The sequence below is a fragment of the Mustela nigripes genome, chromosome 2 (genome assembly GCF_022355385.1).
Source record: "Mustela nigripes isolate SB6536 chromosome 2, MUSNIG.SB6536, whole genome shotgun sequence".
NCBI lineage: Eukaryota > Metazoa > Chordata > Mammalia > Carnivora > Mustelidae > Mustela > Mustela nigripes.
Genome location: NC_081558.1, coordinates 113,797,478 through 113,814,220, shown reverse-complemented (window position 1 = coordinate 113,814,220; position 16,743 = coordinate 113,797,478). Strand labels below are relative to the sequence as shown.

General features: G+C 38.9%; 1 protein-coding gene across 3 annotated transcripts in view; it reads right to left on the bottom strand.

Annotated features, from left to right (window-relative positions):
• Window positions 1-16,743, bottom strand: part of MCF2L2 (MCF.2 cell line derived transforming sequence-like 2) — a 254,431-nt gene that overhangs the window by 26,366 nt on the left and 211,322 nt on the right. For all 3 annotated transcript variants that reach the window (XM_059391454.1, XM_059391452.1, XM_059391453.1), the window contains 3 exons: window positions 9,247-9,462; window positions 8,228-8,320; window positions 7,977-8,055 (listed from right to left, as the gene is read on the bottom strand). In XM_059391454.1, coding sequence (XP_059247437.1) covers window positions 7,977-8,055; window positions 8,228-8,320; window positions 9,247-9,462 — 388 coding nt within the window. The remainder of the gene's footprint in view (window positions 1-7,976; window positions 8,056-8,227; window positions 8,321-9,246; window positions 9,463-16,743) is intronic.

Sequence of the window (16,743 nt, the reverse complement as noted above, 5' to 3'; positions counted from 1 at the left end):
AACATCACACATTATCAGAGCAATGCAAATCAAAACTACAGTGAGATATCTCAGAGCTGTCAGAACAGCTAAAATCAACAACGCAAGAAACAGCAGGTGTTGGTGAGGACGTGGAGAAAGGGAAACCCTCGTGCACTGTTGGTGGGAATGCAAACTGGTGCAGTCATTCTGGAAAACAGTATGGAGTTTCCTCAAAAAATTAAATATAGAACTACCCTACAACTCACAAATTGCACTACTAGCTATTTACCCAAAGGACACAAAAATATAGATTGAAAGGGGTACATGCACCCCGATATTTATAGCAGCATTATCAACAATAGGCAAACTATATAGAGCACAAATGTCCATCAACTGATGAATGGATAAAGAGGAGGTAGTATGTGTACACACACACACACACACACACACACGATGGAATATTTCTCATCCATAAAAAAGAACAAGATCTTGCCATTTGCAAGGACATAAATGGAGCTGGAGGGAAATAAGGGAAATAAGTTAATTAGAGAAAGACAAATATAACTTGTCATGCAATTTCACTCATATATGGAATTTCACTCATATGTGGGATTTAAGAAACAAAACAATGAGCAAAGGAAGAAGGAGGGCAAAGCAAGAAACAGACTTTTAACTACAGAGAATGAAGTGATGGTTGCCAGAGGGAAAGTAGGGGAAAATGGGTTAAATAGGTGATGAGGATTAAGGAAGGCCCTTGTAATGGCCACCAGCTGTTGCATGTAAGTATTGAGTCACTAGATTGTAACACCTGAAACTAATATTACACTCTATGATAATAAGTGGAATTTAAATAATTTTTTAAAAGGTAGAGCAAAGTTAAAGGATTGGATTTTAAGGCTTATTATAAATCTACAGTAATCAAGATAGTAAAGTAAAGATGTCAGGATAGACAAATAGATCAATGGGATGAAATAGAGCATCCAGAAATGGATTCACTTATATAAATAGTCAGCTGGAGAAATGGTAATGGAATAACTGGACACCAATAAACAAAAAACTGAACTTTGATCCACATTTCACACTATTTACCAAAAGATTTCTTAGGCACAAACCAAAAATATGATAAATATGATAAATTTTTTAAAACTTGGATTTCATCAAAATTAAAATCTTCTGTTCTTCAAAAGATACTCTTAAAAAAATTAAGTAATCTCCATGTCCAACATGGGGTTTGAACTCACCAATCCTGAAAGACCCTAAAACTGAGCCAGCCAAGCACCTCCAATAGATACTCTTAAGACTATGAAAAGATAAGCCACACACCAAAAGAAAATATTTGCAAAACATAATCTAATAAAGGATTTATATCTATGGTATATAAAAATAAACCTCTCAACACTTAAGAATGAGAAAACAATGAGCAAAAGATTTGAATGGACACTTCATTGAAAAAAGATATATGGATAGCAAAGCACATGAAAAGATACTTAAACATTAGTCACTAGGAAAAAGCAAACTAAAATCTCAATAACATACTGTTCAACACCTATTATAAGGCTGGCTTAAAGTAAAAAGACTGACAACAGCAAGTTTTGGTGAGGAATGTAGAGCCAGGGAAACTCTCACACGCTACTCTGGGAATAAATAATAATTTGGAAAATAGTAACTTCTTAAAAAGTTAAATATGTACCTGCCATATGGCCTAACCATTACACTCTTAGGTGTTTACCCAAGAGAAACAAAAATGCGTGTACACAAGAACAACCCATACTTGAACATTAATAGCAGCATTATTCAAAATAGCCCAAGAAAGTGGAAATATTCATTAACAGGTAAATGAACAAAGAAATTGGGTTATATCCAAACAATGGAATACCACACTTCACTTAAAAGGGATGTGCTACTGTTACACACACCAACAGGAATGAATCTCCAAATAATTATGCTGAGCGAGAGAAACCAGACCAAAGTACATGCTGTGTGATTCTCTGTATGGAATGATAAAAAAAATCAAACTAATCTATAGTAACAGAAAGAAGATCACTGACCACCTGGGGAAGCAATGGAGAATAAGGGAAGGGCAGGAGAAAGGTAATACAAAGGGGCATTTGGAAACTTTTGGGGGTGATAGATGTGTTCATAGTCTTGATTGTGGTGATGCTTTCACAGCTGTGTACATGTGTCATGTACGTGTACATTTAAGTTGCATATTTAAATATGTGCACTTTGCTATGTTAATTATACCTCGATACAGTTGTTTTAAAAATAATAGTTTGGGGCACCTGGGTGGCTTAATTGGTTAAGCATCCGAATCTTGGTTTCGGCTTAGGTCATGATCTCAGGGTCCTGGAATTGAGCTCTGCATTGGACTCCATGCCCAGTGCAGAGTCTGCTTGTCCCTTTCCTCCTGCTCCTCCTCCTGCTCTCTCTCTGTCTTTCAAACAAATAAATAAAATCTTCTAAAAAATAGTTTAAGGCCTCTGCCCAGAAACTTTTTTAAGATAAAATGCATATCTCAAGGCATTAACCCTAGTTAACCTAATTCCACAGTTTTAGGGTAGGACCCAGATTATCTACATTTGTAACAAGCCCTGCAAGTAATTCTAATGCAGGCTATCCCTAAAACATCTTTTGCAAAACTATGGTAAAGATTTCTAGAACAATCTTGTGACTAGAATGTTGCTTCGGGGGGAAAAGAAGTAACTTTTTCTGCTGGGGCTGTTACATCTTCCTGTCTTATGCCTCCAGAGCATTCATGCTCAATTACCTTAATGTGTATTTAGCACAGTATTAAGAGTAAATCATCGTGTTTCCCCATCTTACTTTTATACAAATTAAAATAAACTATACAGTGTAGTTACTATTTCTTGGCAAAGGCCAATAATGAACTTACATCACTCAGTTGTTGTGACAGAAAACTGATGTGGTGGTTTTCCAGTCACAGTTCTTAGCTTATCTTTTTCCTCATCTCATCATGCATACCCACCCTTCTATCTTCCTGTCCAACTAATAGTCAGGGAAGACACAGAAAGAATGCGAAAGGGTTGCATTCCTGATAGGCCTCTGAGGACAAAGTTTATCTTTTCATATTTACATAATTTTCCTTACTAAACACACAAATCATTGTCAGTATAAATGATAGGAAATCAATTTTCCACATGAGACTAGCATTTCTTAGCCCTCAGGCAGATATTGCCCTGAAGGCAATATCTGAACTCAACTGATGCAGCTTGTGGATTTTCCTACCAACTATCCCTACTGCTATGAGGATCAACTGAAAAAACAAATGTGAAAGAGCAATGCCTCCTCAAAGATGATTCTTAATTAATAAAACTATGCAGCAAGTGATACCTGTGAAAATAGCATAGGGAAAAAACCTCCAAAAATTCCCTCCTCCATGGGGTTATGGACATTGGGGAAGGTATGTGCTATGGTGAGTGCTGTGAAGTGTGTAAACCTGGAGATTCACAGACCTGTACCTCTGGGGATAAAAATATATGTTTATAAAAAATTAAAAATTAAAAAAAAAATTCTCTCCTCCATGAAAACAGAAAAAAACTGGCAAAGTAGTCAGAGACAATATTTTCAGAACACTAGAAATTAAGCAAAGGCTTACAGCAACGAGGAGAACACTTATTCAAGAGAAATGGCTGAATCTTGGTATGAACAGTAAGCTTTGTGGTGTTTTAGCTGCCCTGTTCCCAACCTACCCCCTCCTTCTTGATGCTAGCTTTAGAATTCAACAGCCTGCAGTCAAGGTGAAATTAGCAATCTGGCAGCCATAGGAGGGGGCAAAACAGGGTTAAAGTTTGTTCAAAGTCTCATTCCCAGAGAACTATCATTATCTGACTTGTTCAGGGGTTCCTTGGAACACCCTACTTACAAGGCTGTCTTTATTAGACCTATTCATAGCTAGCACAGTGTGAAAAGCCTTCTCTCCTGGGGCATTTGTAGACAATTGCTAGAGGCAATATTTTAACTTCTTGGCTGCCCGAGGCTGAGGCAAAAATAGGCTAATCAAAAGTTTAAAAGGAAAAACTTGGGAATGAGAGGTCCATAGTGGCTTTGAAAGCTCCCAAATATTTCTGAGAATCTAGAAGGCCATGTATAAATGCCCAAGTCTGTATGCATTTTCAGGACAAATCTAAGAAGGCCTTATGCTCTCATCTCTAGTGGGGAGAGAGCTTGGGACTCTGAACAAACAGGAAGTGAAGGATAAGGTGGAATTGTCACCTGCTTGGCTGTGTGTTGAGGGTATGTTGAAAGTGCACCCCAATATCCACACAAGCTGCTGGCAAAGACTGGAGAAATTACCAAACAAACAATAAAAACAACAAACAATACCAACAAAAACCACTGGAAATGGAGGATACTTGGATTTCTAAAATTGCCGCATTTTGTTATTAAATGTCCAATTTGGGGGCACCTGGGTGGCTCAGTCGTTAATGCCTTCAGTCGCTGATGCCTTCAGGTCAGGTCATGATCCCAGGGTCCTGGGATCGATACCCCATCAGGCTTCCTGGTCAGTGGGAAGCCTGCTTCTCCCTCTCCCACTCCCCCTGCTTGTTCCCTCTCTTGCTGTGTCACTCTCTGTCAAATAAATAAATAAAATCTTTTAAAAAATAAATAAATGTCCAGTTTTTAACAGAAAAATTATATGCTATGTAAAGAAACAAGAAAGCATGACCCATACATAGAAAAAAGAAAGAAAGAAAAAAAAAGCAATCAAGAGAAATTGTCCCTGAGGAATTGAAGATAATTAGACTTCCCTGACCAAGAATTTAAATCAACTATTTAAAAACTGTTCAAAAAAAATAAAAAAACTGTTCAAAGAATTAAAGGAATCCATAAAAAAGAACTAAAGGAAATTATGAGAACAAACTCTTATCATATTGAGAAAATAGAATTATATTTGAAAGGGCCAAGAGAAATTCTGGCTTGAACAGTATAATAATTGAAATGAAAAATTCACTAGAGTGGCCCAAAAGCAAACTTGAACAGGCAGAAGAGAGTCATGGAACTTAGATATAGGTCAACTGAAACTATCCAGTTTGAGGAAGAGAAAGAAAAAGAATGAAATAGAAATTTCTAGCCATAAAGACCTGTAGGACTCCATCGCATACAACATAGACAGAATGGGAATCCCAGAAGTCAGAAACAAAGGGGCTAAAAGAATACTTAAAGAAACAATGGTTGAAGACTTCCTAAATTGGATAAAAAGCACTAATCTCCATATCCAAATGAACTATCTACAAACTCCAAGAAATATAAATTCAAAGAGGGTTATATTTAGACATATCAAACTGTCAAAACATAAAGAATCTGAAAGCAGAAGAGAGAAAAGCAACTTGTCACATGTAAGATATTTTTTAAAAAATTATCTCTCATCTTTACATACATATGTATTTTTTAAAAAGATTTTATTTATTTATTTGATAGAGAGATAGCACAAGTAGGAAGAGCAGCAGACAGAAGGAGGAGGAGGAGCAGGCTCTCCATGGAGCAGGGAGCCTGATGTGGGACTTGATCCCAGGATCCTGGGATCATGACCTGAGCTGAAGGCAGAGGCTTAACCAACTGAGCCACCCAGGTTCCCCTGTATATGTATTATTTAGAGGGAGCATACACATGCACTGGGGTAGGGGCAGAGCGGAGGGAGAGAGAGAATCCCAAGCAGGCTCCATGCCCAGCATGAGCCCAATGCAGGGATTGATATCATGACCCTGAAATCATGACCTGAGCTAAAATCAAGTCGGACACTTAACTGACTTAGCCACTCAGGTGCCCCAAGACATTTTCAGTAAGACTAATAGTTGATTTCTTATCAGAAACTATGGAAGCCACAAAACAGTACATGACATGACATATTCAAAATGCTTAAAGAAAATGACTGTCAACCAAGAATTCTCTATCTACGGCCAACTGATTTTCAACAAGGGTGCTGTCTTAGTTTGGGCTGCTGTAACAAATTACCACAGACTGGACAGCTTATATACAACAGATATTTATTTCTCACAGTTCTGGAGGCTTGGAAGTCTGAGATCCCATGCCAGCATGGTTGAATTCTGGCAAGGATCCTCTTCTGGGCTGCAGATTGGTGACTTCTCATTATATCCTTATCACAGCAGAGAGCAGACAGAGGAAGCAAGTTCTTTCATGGCACTTATAAAGGCATTAATCCTATTCGTGATGGCTAAACTCTTATAACCACATCTACTCCTAATTACTTCCCAAAGTCTTCACTTTCTCATACCATTGGGTATTACCATTGGGTAAAGTTCTAATGAATGAATTATGAATTTTGGGGGAAAACAAACATAGTTATGCCACTTGAGTCCATAACAAGTGCCAAGGCCATCCAGTGGAGAATAGAACAGACTTTTTAACAAATGGTTCAGGGACAGCAGGAGATATATATATATGTATATATATATACATATATATACACACACACACACACACACACACACATACATACATATATATGTATCTATATATATATATGGAAAAATAAACTTAGATTCCTAATTCACCTCTTGTGTAAAAATTAACTCAAAATGGATCCAGGAGTTAAAACTAAATTTTTAAAGAAGAGCATAGGTGTAAATCTTGGGTTAAGCAATGGTTTCTTAGATGTGACACCAATACACAAGCAACCAAAGAAAAAACAGATAAATTAGACTTCATCAAGTTAAAAACTTTTGTACTTCAAAAGATATCACCAAGAAAATGAAAAGACATCCCACAGAATGGGAAAAAATATTTGTAAATCATATATTTGATGAATCTAATACCCAGAATATATAAATAGTTTTTACAACAACCATAAAAAAAAAAACGAATAACCTAATTAAAAAATGGGCAAAGAAGTTGTATAGATGTCTCTTCAAAGGAAATATACAAATGGCCAATAAGCACAAGAAAAGATGCTCAATATCACCAGCATTAGGAAATGCAAATCAAAACCACAATGAGCGACCACTTCACACCTACTGGGGTGGTAAGAAGAAGAAGAGGAGGGAGAAAAAGAGGAAGACAGTCTCAAGTGTTAGTGAGAGGGGGAGAAGATGGAACACTTATACACTGCATGTACAAAGAAGAAATGGTGCTAGTATTTTAGAAAACAATTTGGAAGTTCCTCAGAAAATTAACATAGATTGACTATGGCCCAGTATTTATTTATGATTTATATACATACATACTCTTTCAGAGGTTCACACAAAAACTTGTACACAATTTCCCTTAGCAGCATTATTCATAATATCTAAAAAATGGAGATCACCCAAATATCCATCAACTTATGAATAATAAACAAAAATGCCATAACCATACAATGCACTGTATTTCAACCATGGGAAGGAATGAAGCACTGAGACATGCCACAATACCAATGAACCGCTGAAAAAATTATGCCAAGTGAAACAGGACAGAAAGTGTCATTTTTTATATGATCCCATTTATGTACAATGCCCAGAATAAGAAAATCCATCAGATAGAAAGTAGATTAGTGGTTACTAGGGGCAGAGGGGAGAAGGGAGAAGATGGGGAATGACTGCTAATGGGTACCGGGTTTTTTTGCCGGGGAGAGTGATGAAAATGTTCTGGGGATGGCTGCATGACCCTGTGAATAGACTAACACCCACGGAATTGCACACTTTAAGAGAGTGCATTTTATGGTATGTTAATTATATCTCAGCTTCTGAAAGTAGTATTGGCCATTTAAATCCTCATTCGCATAATCTTGGGTAGCTTTGCCACGTGGTGTTGAGAAAGTTGATCTCGGCAATTAGGTTTGTGGGGAGAACACAGCTGAAAGGCACACATCCACACACAACCACAAAAAAACCCCACACACAACATAAAACAAGCACAGGGGCTTCCAGGTACCATGAAAATGGGGCCCACAGTTCTTTTCCTGGCCAGCCACTGCCTTCAACAATATCTCCAGTGTGCACACCCACCACAAAGTTGAAATCAGTATAATCCCCACGCTAAATTTAGCAAAGTAACCATACCTTTAATACTGTTTTGTTGTTCCATCAGTAATTTACTTATTTCTGAAAACCAACAATCTCTGATTTCTTTTGAAGCTGCCTGCAAATGGTAGAAAGGAAGATACTATGAATATCAGATCACCTGGAGCATTAACTGGACAGGGTTTTTATTCCCTGGGTGGCCTCTGGAATAATGAGACAGGAAACACTTGCCAAGCCATGGAAACACAGGAAAGAGTAGCAGACACTTATGGGGAAGATGTGAACTTTACCTGCAGGATGTATTTCTCGGGTCCATTTCGGTGGGCAATTTCAAACTTTCGGCTGCTCCCCCTGCCAAGCTGGCGAATTGACAGTGTCACCAACTATTGTATGGAAAGAAGAAAAAGTGCTGTACTACCATTTTCTCATTTTAAAATTGTCCCTGTCAGCCACTCTGTTTCTTTCTACCCTTGATAGCTCTCTTCCTCTGTCTTCCTTCTACGTGTTTTGTTGCCCTCTGTTAATGGCCCCAAGGAGCATAAAGCACAAGCACAGTGTGGCAGTGTCCTCTGTCCTTTCTTTTTCAGGAGACAACACAGACTGCATCTTTTTTATATGACAGGCTGGAGACCTCAACCTTTAAGCAAAGAGATCATCTCTCCTTTAACACCTAAGTATTTCACGAATCTGTGCATGATAGTAACTGAATTAGTATCCATTAAGAAACATAAATAACAAAAGCTACCATGAATAATTAACAACTTTAATCACAAGAGCACAAATATGTGTGTATGAGTGTGCATATATGCACATGCGTGTGGTGTGGGGTGGGATGGGGTAGTCTCATCACCAGCTATGAAATATTTCCTACATAGGCTAGAGATGATGCTTGGTGTGGACATGGGTTCCTAGACCCCCAGAATCTTTGTCAATGTTTGCATACAAAGATATGTGGTTTAGAAGGACAAGTCGGAGACGAAATCCAGCCCATGCTCTAATCATCAAATCTTTCACCCCTCTGCCTAGAGGGTACTTTCCTAATTTGTTTGTCAGGACAGGCTACCATATGGTCCCTGTTCTCCATCTAGCACAAAGGCTCTATCCCAGCCCTGGCCCAGTCCAGTGACTGATGACAAGTTCTGACGTTGGAGTTAGAAAGGCCTGGGTGTGGAGTCTAGTTCTGTTGTGTGGCATTTGGCAAGTTAACCTCTCCTCTCTAGGCTTCAGTTTTCTTATCTGTGAAATAAGGATAACGACTTCCCTCTCCATAGGGTCGTGCCGCCTCTCCAGTGTAAAAGGACCACTTTACCTTCATAGATTTCTTAAAGCTGTAATGAGGAGCGAGTCCCTGGTCACTGGGCTCCATTCGAATCTTACAGAACACGATTCCCCTTTCAAATAGATAGATTTGCCTCTGGCTGGGCTTAAATCGAATAAAATCCTTCATTTTATAACGATCCTTGTGAACTGTCCAGACATTGAAAGAGCCATGCATCAACAGCTTGCCCAGTTTCTTGATATCATCCTTCGGGGAAGATAGACATACATGAAAGGAAGCTGTTACATTACTTGACAGGGAAAGCACTCTCGAAGGTCTGCTTGCAAATTCTAAAGTATGCTTATTCGAAGTTGAGAGGTTAAAAAGTGCCAGTTTCATCTGTCACTAAATCAAAGCTATACTTTTGTGAGCTTCACTGAGCATGGCACCGTTCAGTTATATAGATCTGTGCAAGGTAATAAACATAAAGCACATGCGAAATACTTGAACTAAAGATATTGGTATTCTGATATTTTGGCCTTTGTAATTAATCTCAGCTAGCAGAATTCTATTTCCACTTTTTTGTTTTTGATACATGACAGTCTATTTTAAAAGGGCAAGAAATTAATATTTAAGTATGTCCAGGAGAGAGAATTTTTGCTGCATTATGGACCTTTTCCATAATCATCCATGCGCTCCCTCTGCATCCCAACATCTGCTCCAGGTATGACCACCTGAGAACATGAGACTTGTTCTGAAATTTGTTATGAAAAGCTTCATATAACCTAATCTTCATAACATTGTAATGAAAATAATAATGACATTCAACTTTGCATTTCTCAGAGTAAGTGGAGAGTGCAAAGATAATCCCAAATGCCAAAATTTTTAAAGAAAGTCTATTTGGCTTCAGGGTGCATTTTATGCCTATCCCTCTACCAGCAAACACATCTTTCTCATATGTCTGGTTGGAAGTCCAAATGAGTGACCCTGCCTTCTCCGAGTTCTCTCCAAAGGGTACTACAGTGAGATGAGCTAAGAACGTTGAATTTTATCTGGTATTTTTTAAACATTAGATCACTTGAAGCAGATAATCAAGAATTTATTTTCCTGAAGGAAAATGCCAAAAGGAGAAAAGTATGTGAACAAGACCAGGACAGAGAAATTTCCCTGAGTTATGTCTAGCTGAGATAAATCCCTACAATTTCTGAGTTAATACTACAAGTATGTACATTACTTCTAATTGGGCATTTTTATAATTTATTGTTTATATTGAACAAACTGTGAATATTGTTTTAAAAATAATTTACTGCACTTCTGAAATTCTAAAATAAAAACTTCAAGAGCATAAACTCGACTTATTTCTATGGTGCTTGTGGCATATTTTCTGTGCCATTTTTCTCTTCCTGCTTTGTAAAAGTTACATGTGTGAACTGTGGTTAATGAACCCCTCAGCGAGGAATAAAGAGTCCCCAGCCATAAGGACTGCTCTCCTAAAGGCATGATACTCCTGGTTTGTTTGCACAGGCTCAGTCTGACCATGCTCTGAGACACACGGGCAATGGGTTCATGAGGAACCTTGGGAAGTTTCACCGCTTTATCCATATCCTTCCAGGAGCCACTCTATCCCTCAGTGATTGTATTCTCTTTTAAACCCATTCAATTTCTACTAGGTAGACATAAATAACGCAGGAAATACATTTTCGTCAAGTTGACTGGCAAAAGTTGGTGTTTAGTATTTGCCACATGAACTACAACCAGTAGTTTCTATTTTATTTTTTAAAAAGATTTATTTATTTGAGAGAGAGAGAGAGAGAGAGTGAGTGAGAGGGGCAGAGGGAGAGAGAATCTCAATCAGACTCAGCTCTGAGCACAGAGCTAGATACGGGGCTTGATCCCACGACCCTGAGATCATGACCTGGGTCCATAGCTTCACCAATTGTGTAGTTTGTATTTTATTTTAATTTTTTTAAAGATTTTATTTATTTGACACAGAGAGAGAGAGAGAGATTACAAGTAGGCGGAGAGGCAAGCAGAGAGAGAGGAGGAAGCAAGCTCCCTGCTGAACAGAAAGCCTGACCTGGGCCTCGATCTCAGGACCCTGAGACCATGACCTGAGCTGAAGGCAGAGGCTTAACCCACTGAGCCACCCAGGCGCCCTGTAGTTTGTATTTTAAAATGTATTTATATTCCACCTCATTTCAAAAATGTGATCTATCTGATAAAAATATACATATTATAGGCAGACAGAAAATAACTAATTACTGAGGGTGAAAAAAGATTTTAAAAAATGAGATGAAGAGGCTATACATAAAACCCATATAATAAAGACATGTAAACCTACTGCAGACTAGTCTAGGACTTTCTAGTGGGCAATATAGAAGGAAACACAGAAAGTTGTATTATACATTATGTCCAAAGGCATGCCTAAACCAGTTGTTCAGCAATTTCTGAACAACTCCATGGGAGAAATTTCTCCCATGGGTCTTTGTTCTCATAAAGAGTCACCAAGTCAAATACTGAGCCCATCCTCAACCACATCCCAGAATAGATAAACAGATGGATTTTAGGTAAAGCTGTTTCTGACAACACATTTGGCAAATGTGGAGGCATCACTTCAAATCACAGCTGTTAAAAGAAATTCTAAAAGAAGCCAGAATAGAGAACCCAGATATGGATCCTTAACTCTATGGTCAACTAATCTTTGACAAAGCAGGAATAAATATCCAATGAGAAAAATATAGTCTCTTCAACAGATGGTGTTGGGAAGCCACATGCAGAAGAATGAAACTATCCCATTTCCATATACCATACACAAAAACAGACTCAAAATGGATGAAAACTCTAAATGTGAGACAGGAATCCATCAAAATCCTAGAGGAGAACACAGGCAGCAAATTCTGTGACTTCTTGCTAGCCATGTCTCCAAAGGCAAGAGAAACAAAGGCAAAAATGAACTAGTGGGACTCCAAAAGCTTTTGCACAGCAAAAGAAACAGTCAACAAAACCAAAAGACAAGCTATAGAATGGGAGAAGATATTTGCAAATGTCTTATCAGATAAAGGGCTAATACTCAAAATCTATAAAGAACTTACCAAACTCAACCCCCAAAGAACAAATAATCCAAGCAAGAAATGGGCAGAAGGCATGAACAACAGACATTTTTCCAAAGAAAACATACAAATGGCCAAAAGACACATGAAAAAAATGTAAATATCACTTGGCCTGAGGGAAATATAAACCAAAACCACAATGAGATACCACTTCACACTAGTCAGAATGGCTAAAATGAACAAGTCAGGAAATGACAGATATTGGGAAAGATGCAGAGAAAGGGCAACCTTCTTAGGCTGTAAGTGGGAATGCAAACTGTGGCACACACTCCAAAAAACAGTATAGAGCTTCCTCAAAAAGTTGAAAATAGAGCTACCCTATGACCTAACAATTGCACTACTAAGTACTTACCCCAAAGATACAACTGTAGTGACCCAAAGGGGCATGTGCACCCCAGTATTTATAGCAGCAATGTCTACTATGGAAACAAACTATGGAAACAGCCCAAATGTCCAATGACAGATGAATGGATGAGAAGATATGGTATATAAATACAATGGAATTCTACTCAGCCATCAAAATGGTGAAATCTTGCTATTTGCAATGACGTGGATGGAACTAGAGGGTATTTGCTAAGGGAAAGATGTCAACCAGAGAAAGACAATTATCACATGATTTCACTCATACGTGGAATTTAAGACACAAAATAGATGATCATAGGGGAAGGGAGGGAAAAATAAAACAAGATGAAATCAGAGAGGGAGACATACCATAAGAAACTCTTAACCATAGAAAACAGACTGAGGGTTGCTGAGGGGGAGGAGGGTTGGGGCTGGAGTAACTAGGTGATGGATATTTAGGAGGGAATGTGATGTAATGAGCACTGGGTAGTATCACTAAACTTTACTTCTGATACTAAAAATACACTACATGTTAACTAACTGAATTTAAATTAAAGAAATTTAAATTCAAATTTAAATAAATTTGAATTTATTCAATAAATTCAAAATTTAAATAAAAAATTTTAAAATGACTGATTAAATAAATAAATAAATAAAATTTAAAATAAAATTAGTGGAGACATAAAATATAGGCATCTCATTACCTTTTATTAATAGAGGTTGTCTAAAAATTTTTTAAAAGTAAAAATAACTAACGCCAAATGATGGGGGTGGGGGAACAAGCCCCAGTGTGCACTCTTTAATGACCTGTGGAGGGCTAGTAAGGTTAGTTAAGGTGTCTTCCAAGACCATGGGCTGCAGAGGAAACTGCCCTGTCTGTAGTCCTGCTAAAGAGGCAACCTTAGGCAGTGATGTTGCCATTATCACCTCTGCTTTCTCCTCCTCCTCCCTCTAGCAGCCATAACTGTTTGCACCTTGGTAGTGTCAGTTGACCAATGGATATGAATCCAGAGAGGGGCCAGCCCCTGACCGTACAGGACAATCTGATCCCTATCTGAACTGAGGCAGTAAGTAGCAGGAGTTGTAGTTGTGAGATGCTTCATAAGAGGGAAAGAGGTGGAATAAACAACAAGGCAGTAGAGCAACAAAGAAAGTGAGTCACCAGAAGACCAGAAACTATGAGGAAGAGGAAAAGACACCAATGGAGGGAAAGAACCAGACAGCAGGTGGTAAGAGGAGAAGACAGCAGGTGTGTGGATATACCTGGCACATACGGGCAGAGCACACAGGTAAGAATCCCCACTCTCTCCCAAGTCAAGATCCTAGAACTGCTATGGGTCCTGGAATTGTCCCATTCCTACCTCCATGAGCCTGGCTCTTCCCAATGCTCTATGGTCACCCATTCTAGTAAGCCCATCATCACTAAAGGTCACAGGAGGGAACTGCTGGGTCTTTTGAATCCAGCTGTAAAAGAAGGGTTGCATGTGATGGGATTGTATATCTCAATACTCAAGCCCCATCTTGCAGTGGCTGAGGTTGGGTACCCCATGCAATGCTCCTGAAGGGCAGGTGCACACATGTTGCCACCAGCCAGGATGCGTGGAGGCAATCCTACCTCCCAAGGGAAAGGACAGAGGGAGTGGAGTTCCTCTGAGCAAGACCAAAGATAACCTATGGTCATCTTTTCAACCATATGTATCCTTTCTTTCCAATCAGACTGCAGCTGGTCCCAAGACCAGGAACCACATGCATGACTCTTGTAAATATATGTCCCCCAGACACATAGTATTTATTCATTTACTGGCTTGAGTGCCTGAGGAGACATGAGGCTAAAAGCTCAGCACCATGAGGAAACTTATTCAGTGATGCCCCAGTACTAGGTTGAATAGTGACTCCCAAAAAACTCATGTCCACCTGGGACCTCAGAATGTGATCTTATCTGCAAATAAGGTCTTTGTAAATGTAATGAGCTAGAATGAAGTCCTACTGGATTAGGGTGGGCACTAATCCAAAGACTGGTGTCTTCATGAGAATAGAAAATAGACACAGAGAGAGAGAGAGAGAGAGGAGAGAATCATGAAGACAGGCAGAAGATGGAGTCATATAGTGGTAAGCCAAGGAACACCAGGCACTGCTGGCAATGACTAGAAGCCAGGAGGGAAGCAAGAAAGGATTCTTTCCTGGAGCCTTCAGAGGATGCAAAGGCCTGATAACACCTTGATTTTGGACTTTTAGCCTCCAGAACCGTGGAGCTTTATTATGGCAGCTCTAAGAAAAGAATATGTCCACAATCGCTTTTTTCCATCAGTGATGGCCATTGCTTGTGTGTGTTGAATCTAATGGATATGAACTCAGAGATACACCACCATTGGGTGTTGGCTACCCCAAACAGATAAGCACGTGAAAAGTCAGACGGACTCCTCCATATGGGAAATGATGGCAAAATAAACTAATACATGTTACCACTTGTCATGTGTGGAATTTTGTAGTTAAGAGCTCTGGTGTAAGAATTTCAAACGTGACTACATCAGCCACATGAAGGATCTGGCTGAGCATGTCTGGGGAAGCTGGCCTCCAGAAAGAGGCCACATTTGAATGCCCGGGTTTTCATTCCTGGTGGTGACAGCAGTGTGGGGCAGAGCTGTATACTTCTCACACAAAGGAGGAGGAAACATTTGAGTAAGTGAATCAGCAGAAAGTCAGTCCAGAAACAAAAAGCAGAAGCTGTAAGATAGAGAAACCTATAACTATAATCAGTAGAAGTAAAAGGGCTCCTTCCTTTCCAATCTGACAAAGTATCCAAATGAGTCAGCCCAGGGGCCCTTTATTCAGCCTCTCTCAGGTGGCTCGCACGGTGCTGGGTGCTTTTATTATGACTTAATCCTCATTTACTCCTCACAGCCGCTCTTGGGGATAGGTGCCTGGAGCAGGGACGGATGCACAGGTGATCCCACAGAGAAGTTAAGGTTATTTACTTGGCCTTCCCTCTGCAGCCAACGTTCTGCTCAGGGAAGTGAGTAATGAAATCAGAAATAATATACGTGGGCTTAGTCCATAAAACTTGCGATAAAAATACTTCATTTATTAAATGACATAAATTTGTTCCATAAAATAAAAATATTTCATTCAGCCTTTACTATTCAACTTTGGACCTTGTTCCTGACAAGTCAGGATTTAAAGGGACCTTATACGTATTTCAATTTTATGTGTTTGAATAGAAGGGAAACTTCTTTCTTTCTTTCTTTCTTTCTTTCTTTCTTTCTTCCTTCCTTCCTTCCTTCCTTCCTTCCTTCCTTCCTTCCTTCCTTTCTTTCTTCCTTTCTTTCTCAAATAGAGGGAGGTAAATGACATCTCGGTGTTCCACAAAACAAAAAAGCTTTAAAGCTCCTGTGATTGAATTAAATGGACAACTAACCAAGTGTACACAACAGGAATAAAAGGTAAATATCAGGGAGGGATTTTTTTTCTAGTTGTTTTAATTATGCATTTACCCATTCAGGTTCAATGTCTTTTCTTTTCAAACCCAGGTCAATATTGGATGTCAAGTAAAGAAACTAACAGTTAAGTTCTGGTTTCATCCACACACACTCAGCATGTGATTTTCAGGCCCTTGTGATAAACTTCTACAAAGTTGAGTCAAAGAATCTTTCAATCATTAGATGTGAGTTAGGAGCATTAGATGTGAGTTAGGAGCTGTTAGTAGACTCTAAACAAAAGTAGATGAAGAATGCATTCAGAGAATGAATGGCACCCTGGACAGGGAGAGGAGAGATCCAAGAAGTGGTCCAAGCTGATACACAATGTGATCTTAGGGGAGTTAACTCGACTTTCTGTGGATCTACTCATGAATCAGAAAGGGAAAATTTCACTGCCTGCTCTTCCACAATTCAATAGGATTATACAAAACTGTCAGGGTAAAGTAGCTAATGTACTAGGTGTAAAGCAAGTTAAAATCTTAGTGAAAAAAAAAAAAACAAATAGAGTTTATGTCAAAGGGGCAATTCCAAGGACATAGGAGAGAAGAAAGTTCTTTGCATTTGATGTAGAGTCTCTACAATTCTATAAGCTGGTTCATCTCATTGTATGCAAGCTGGCT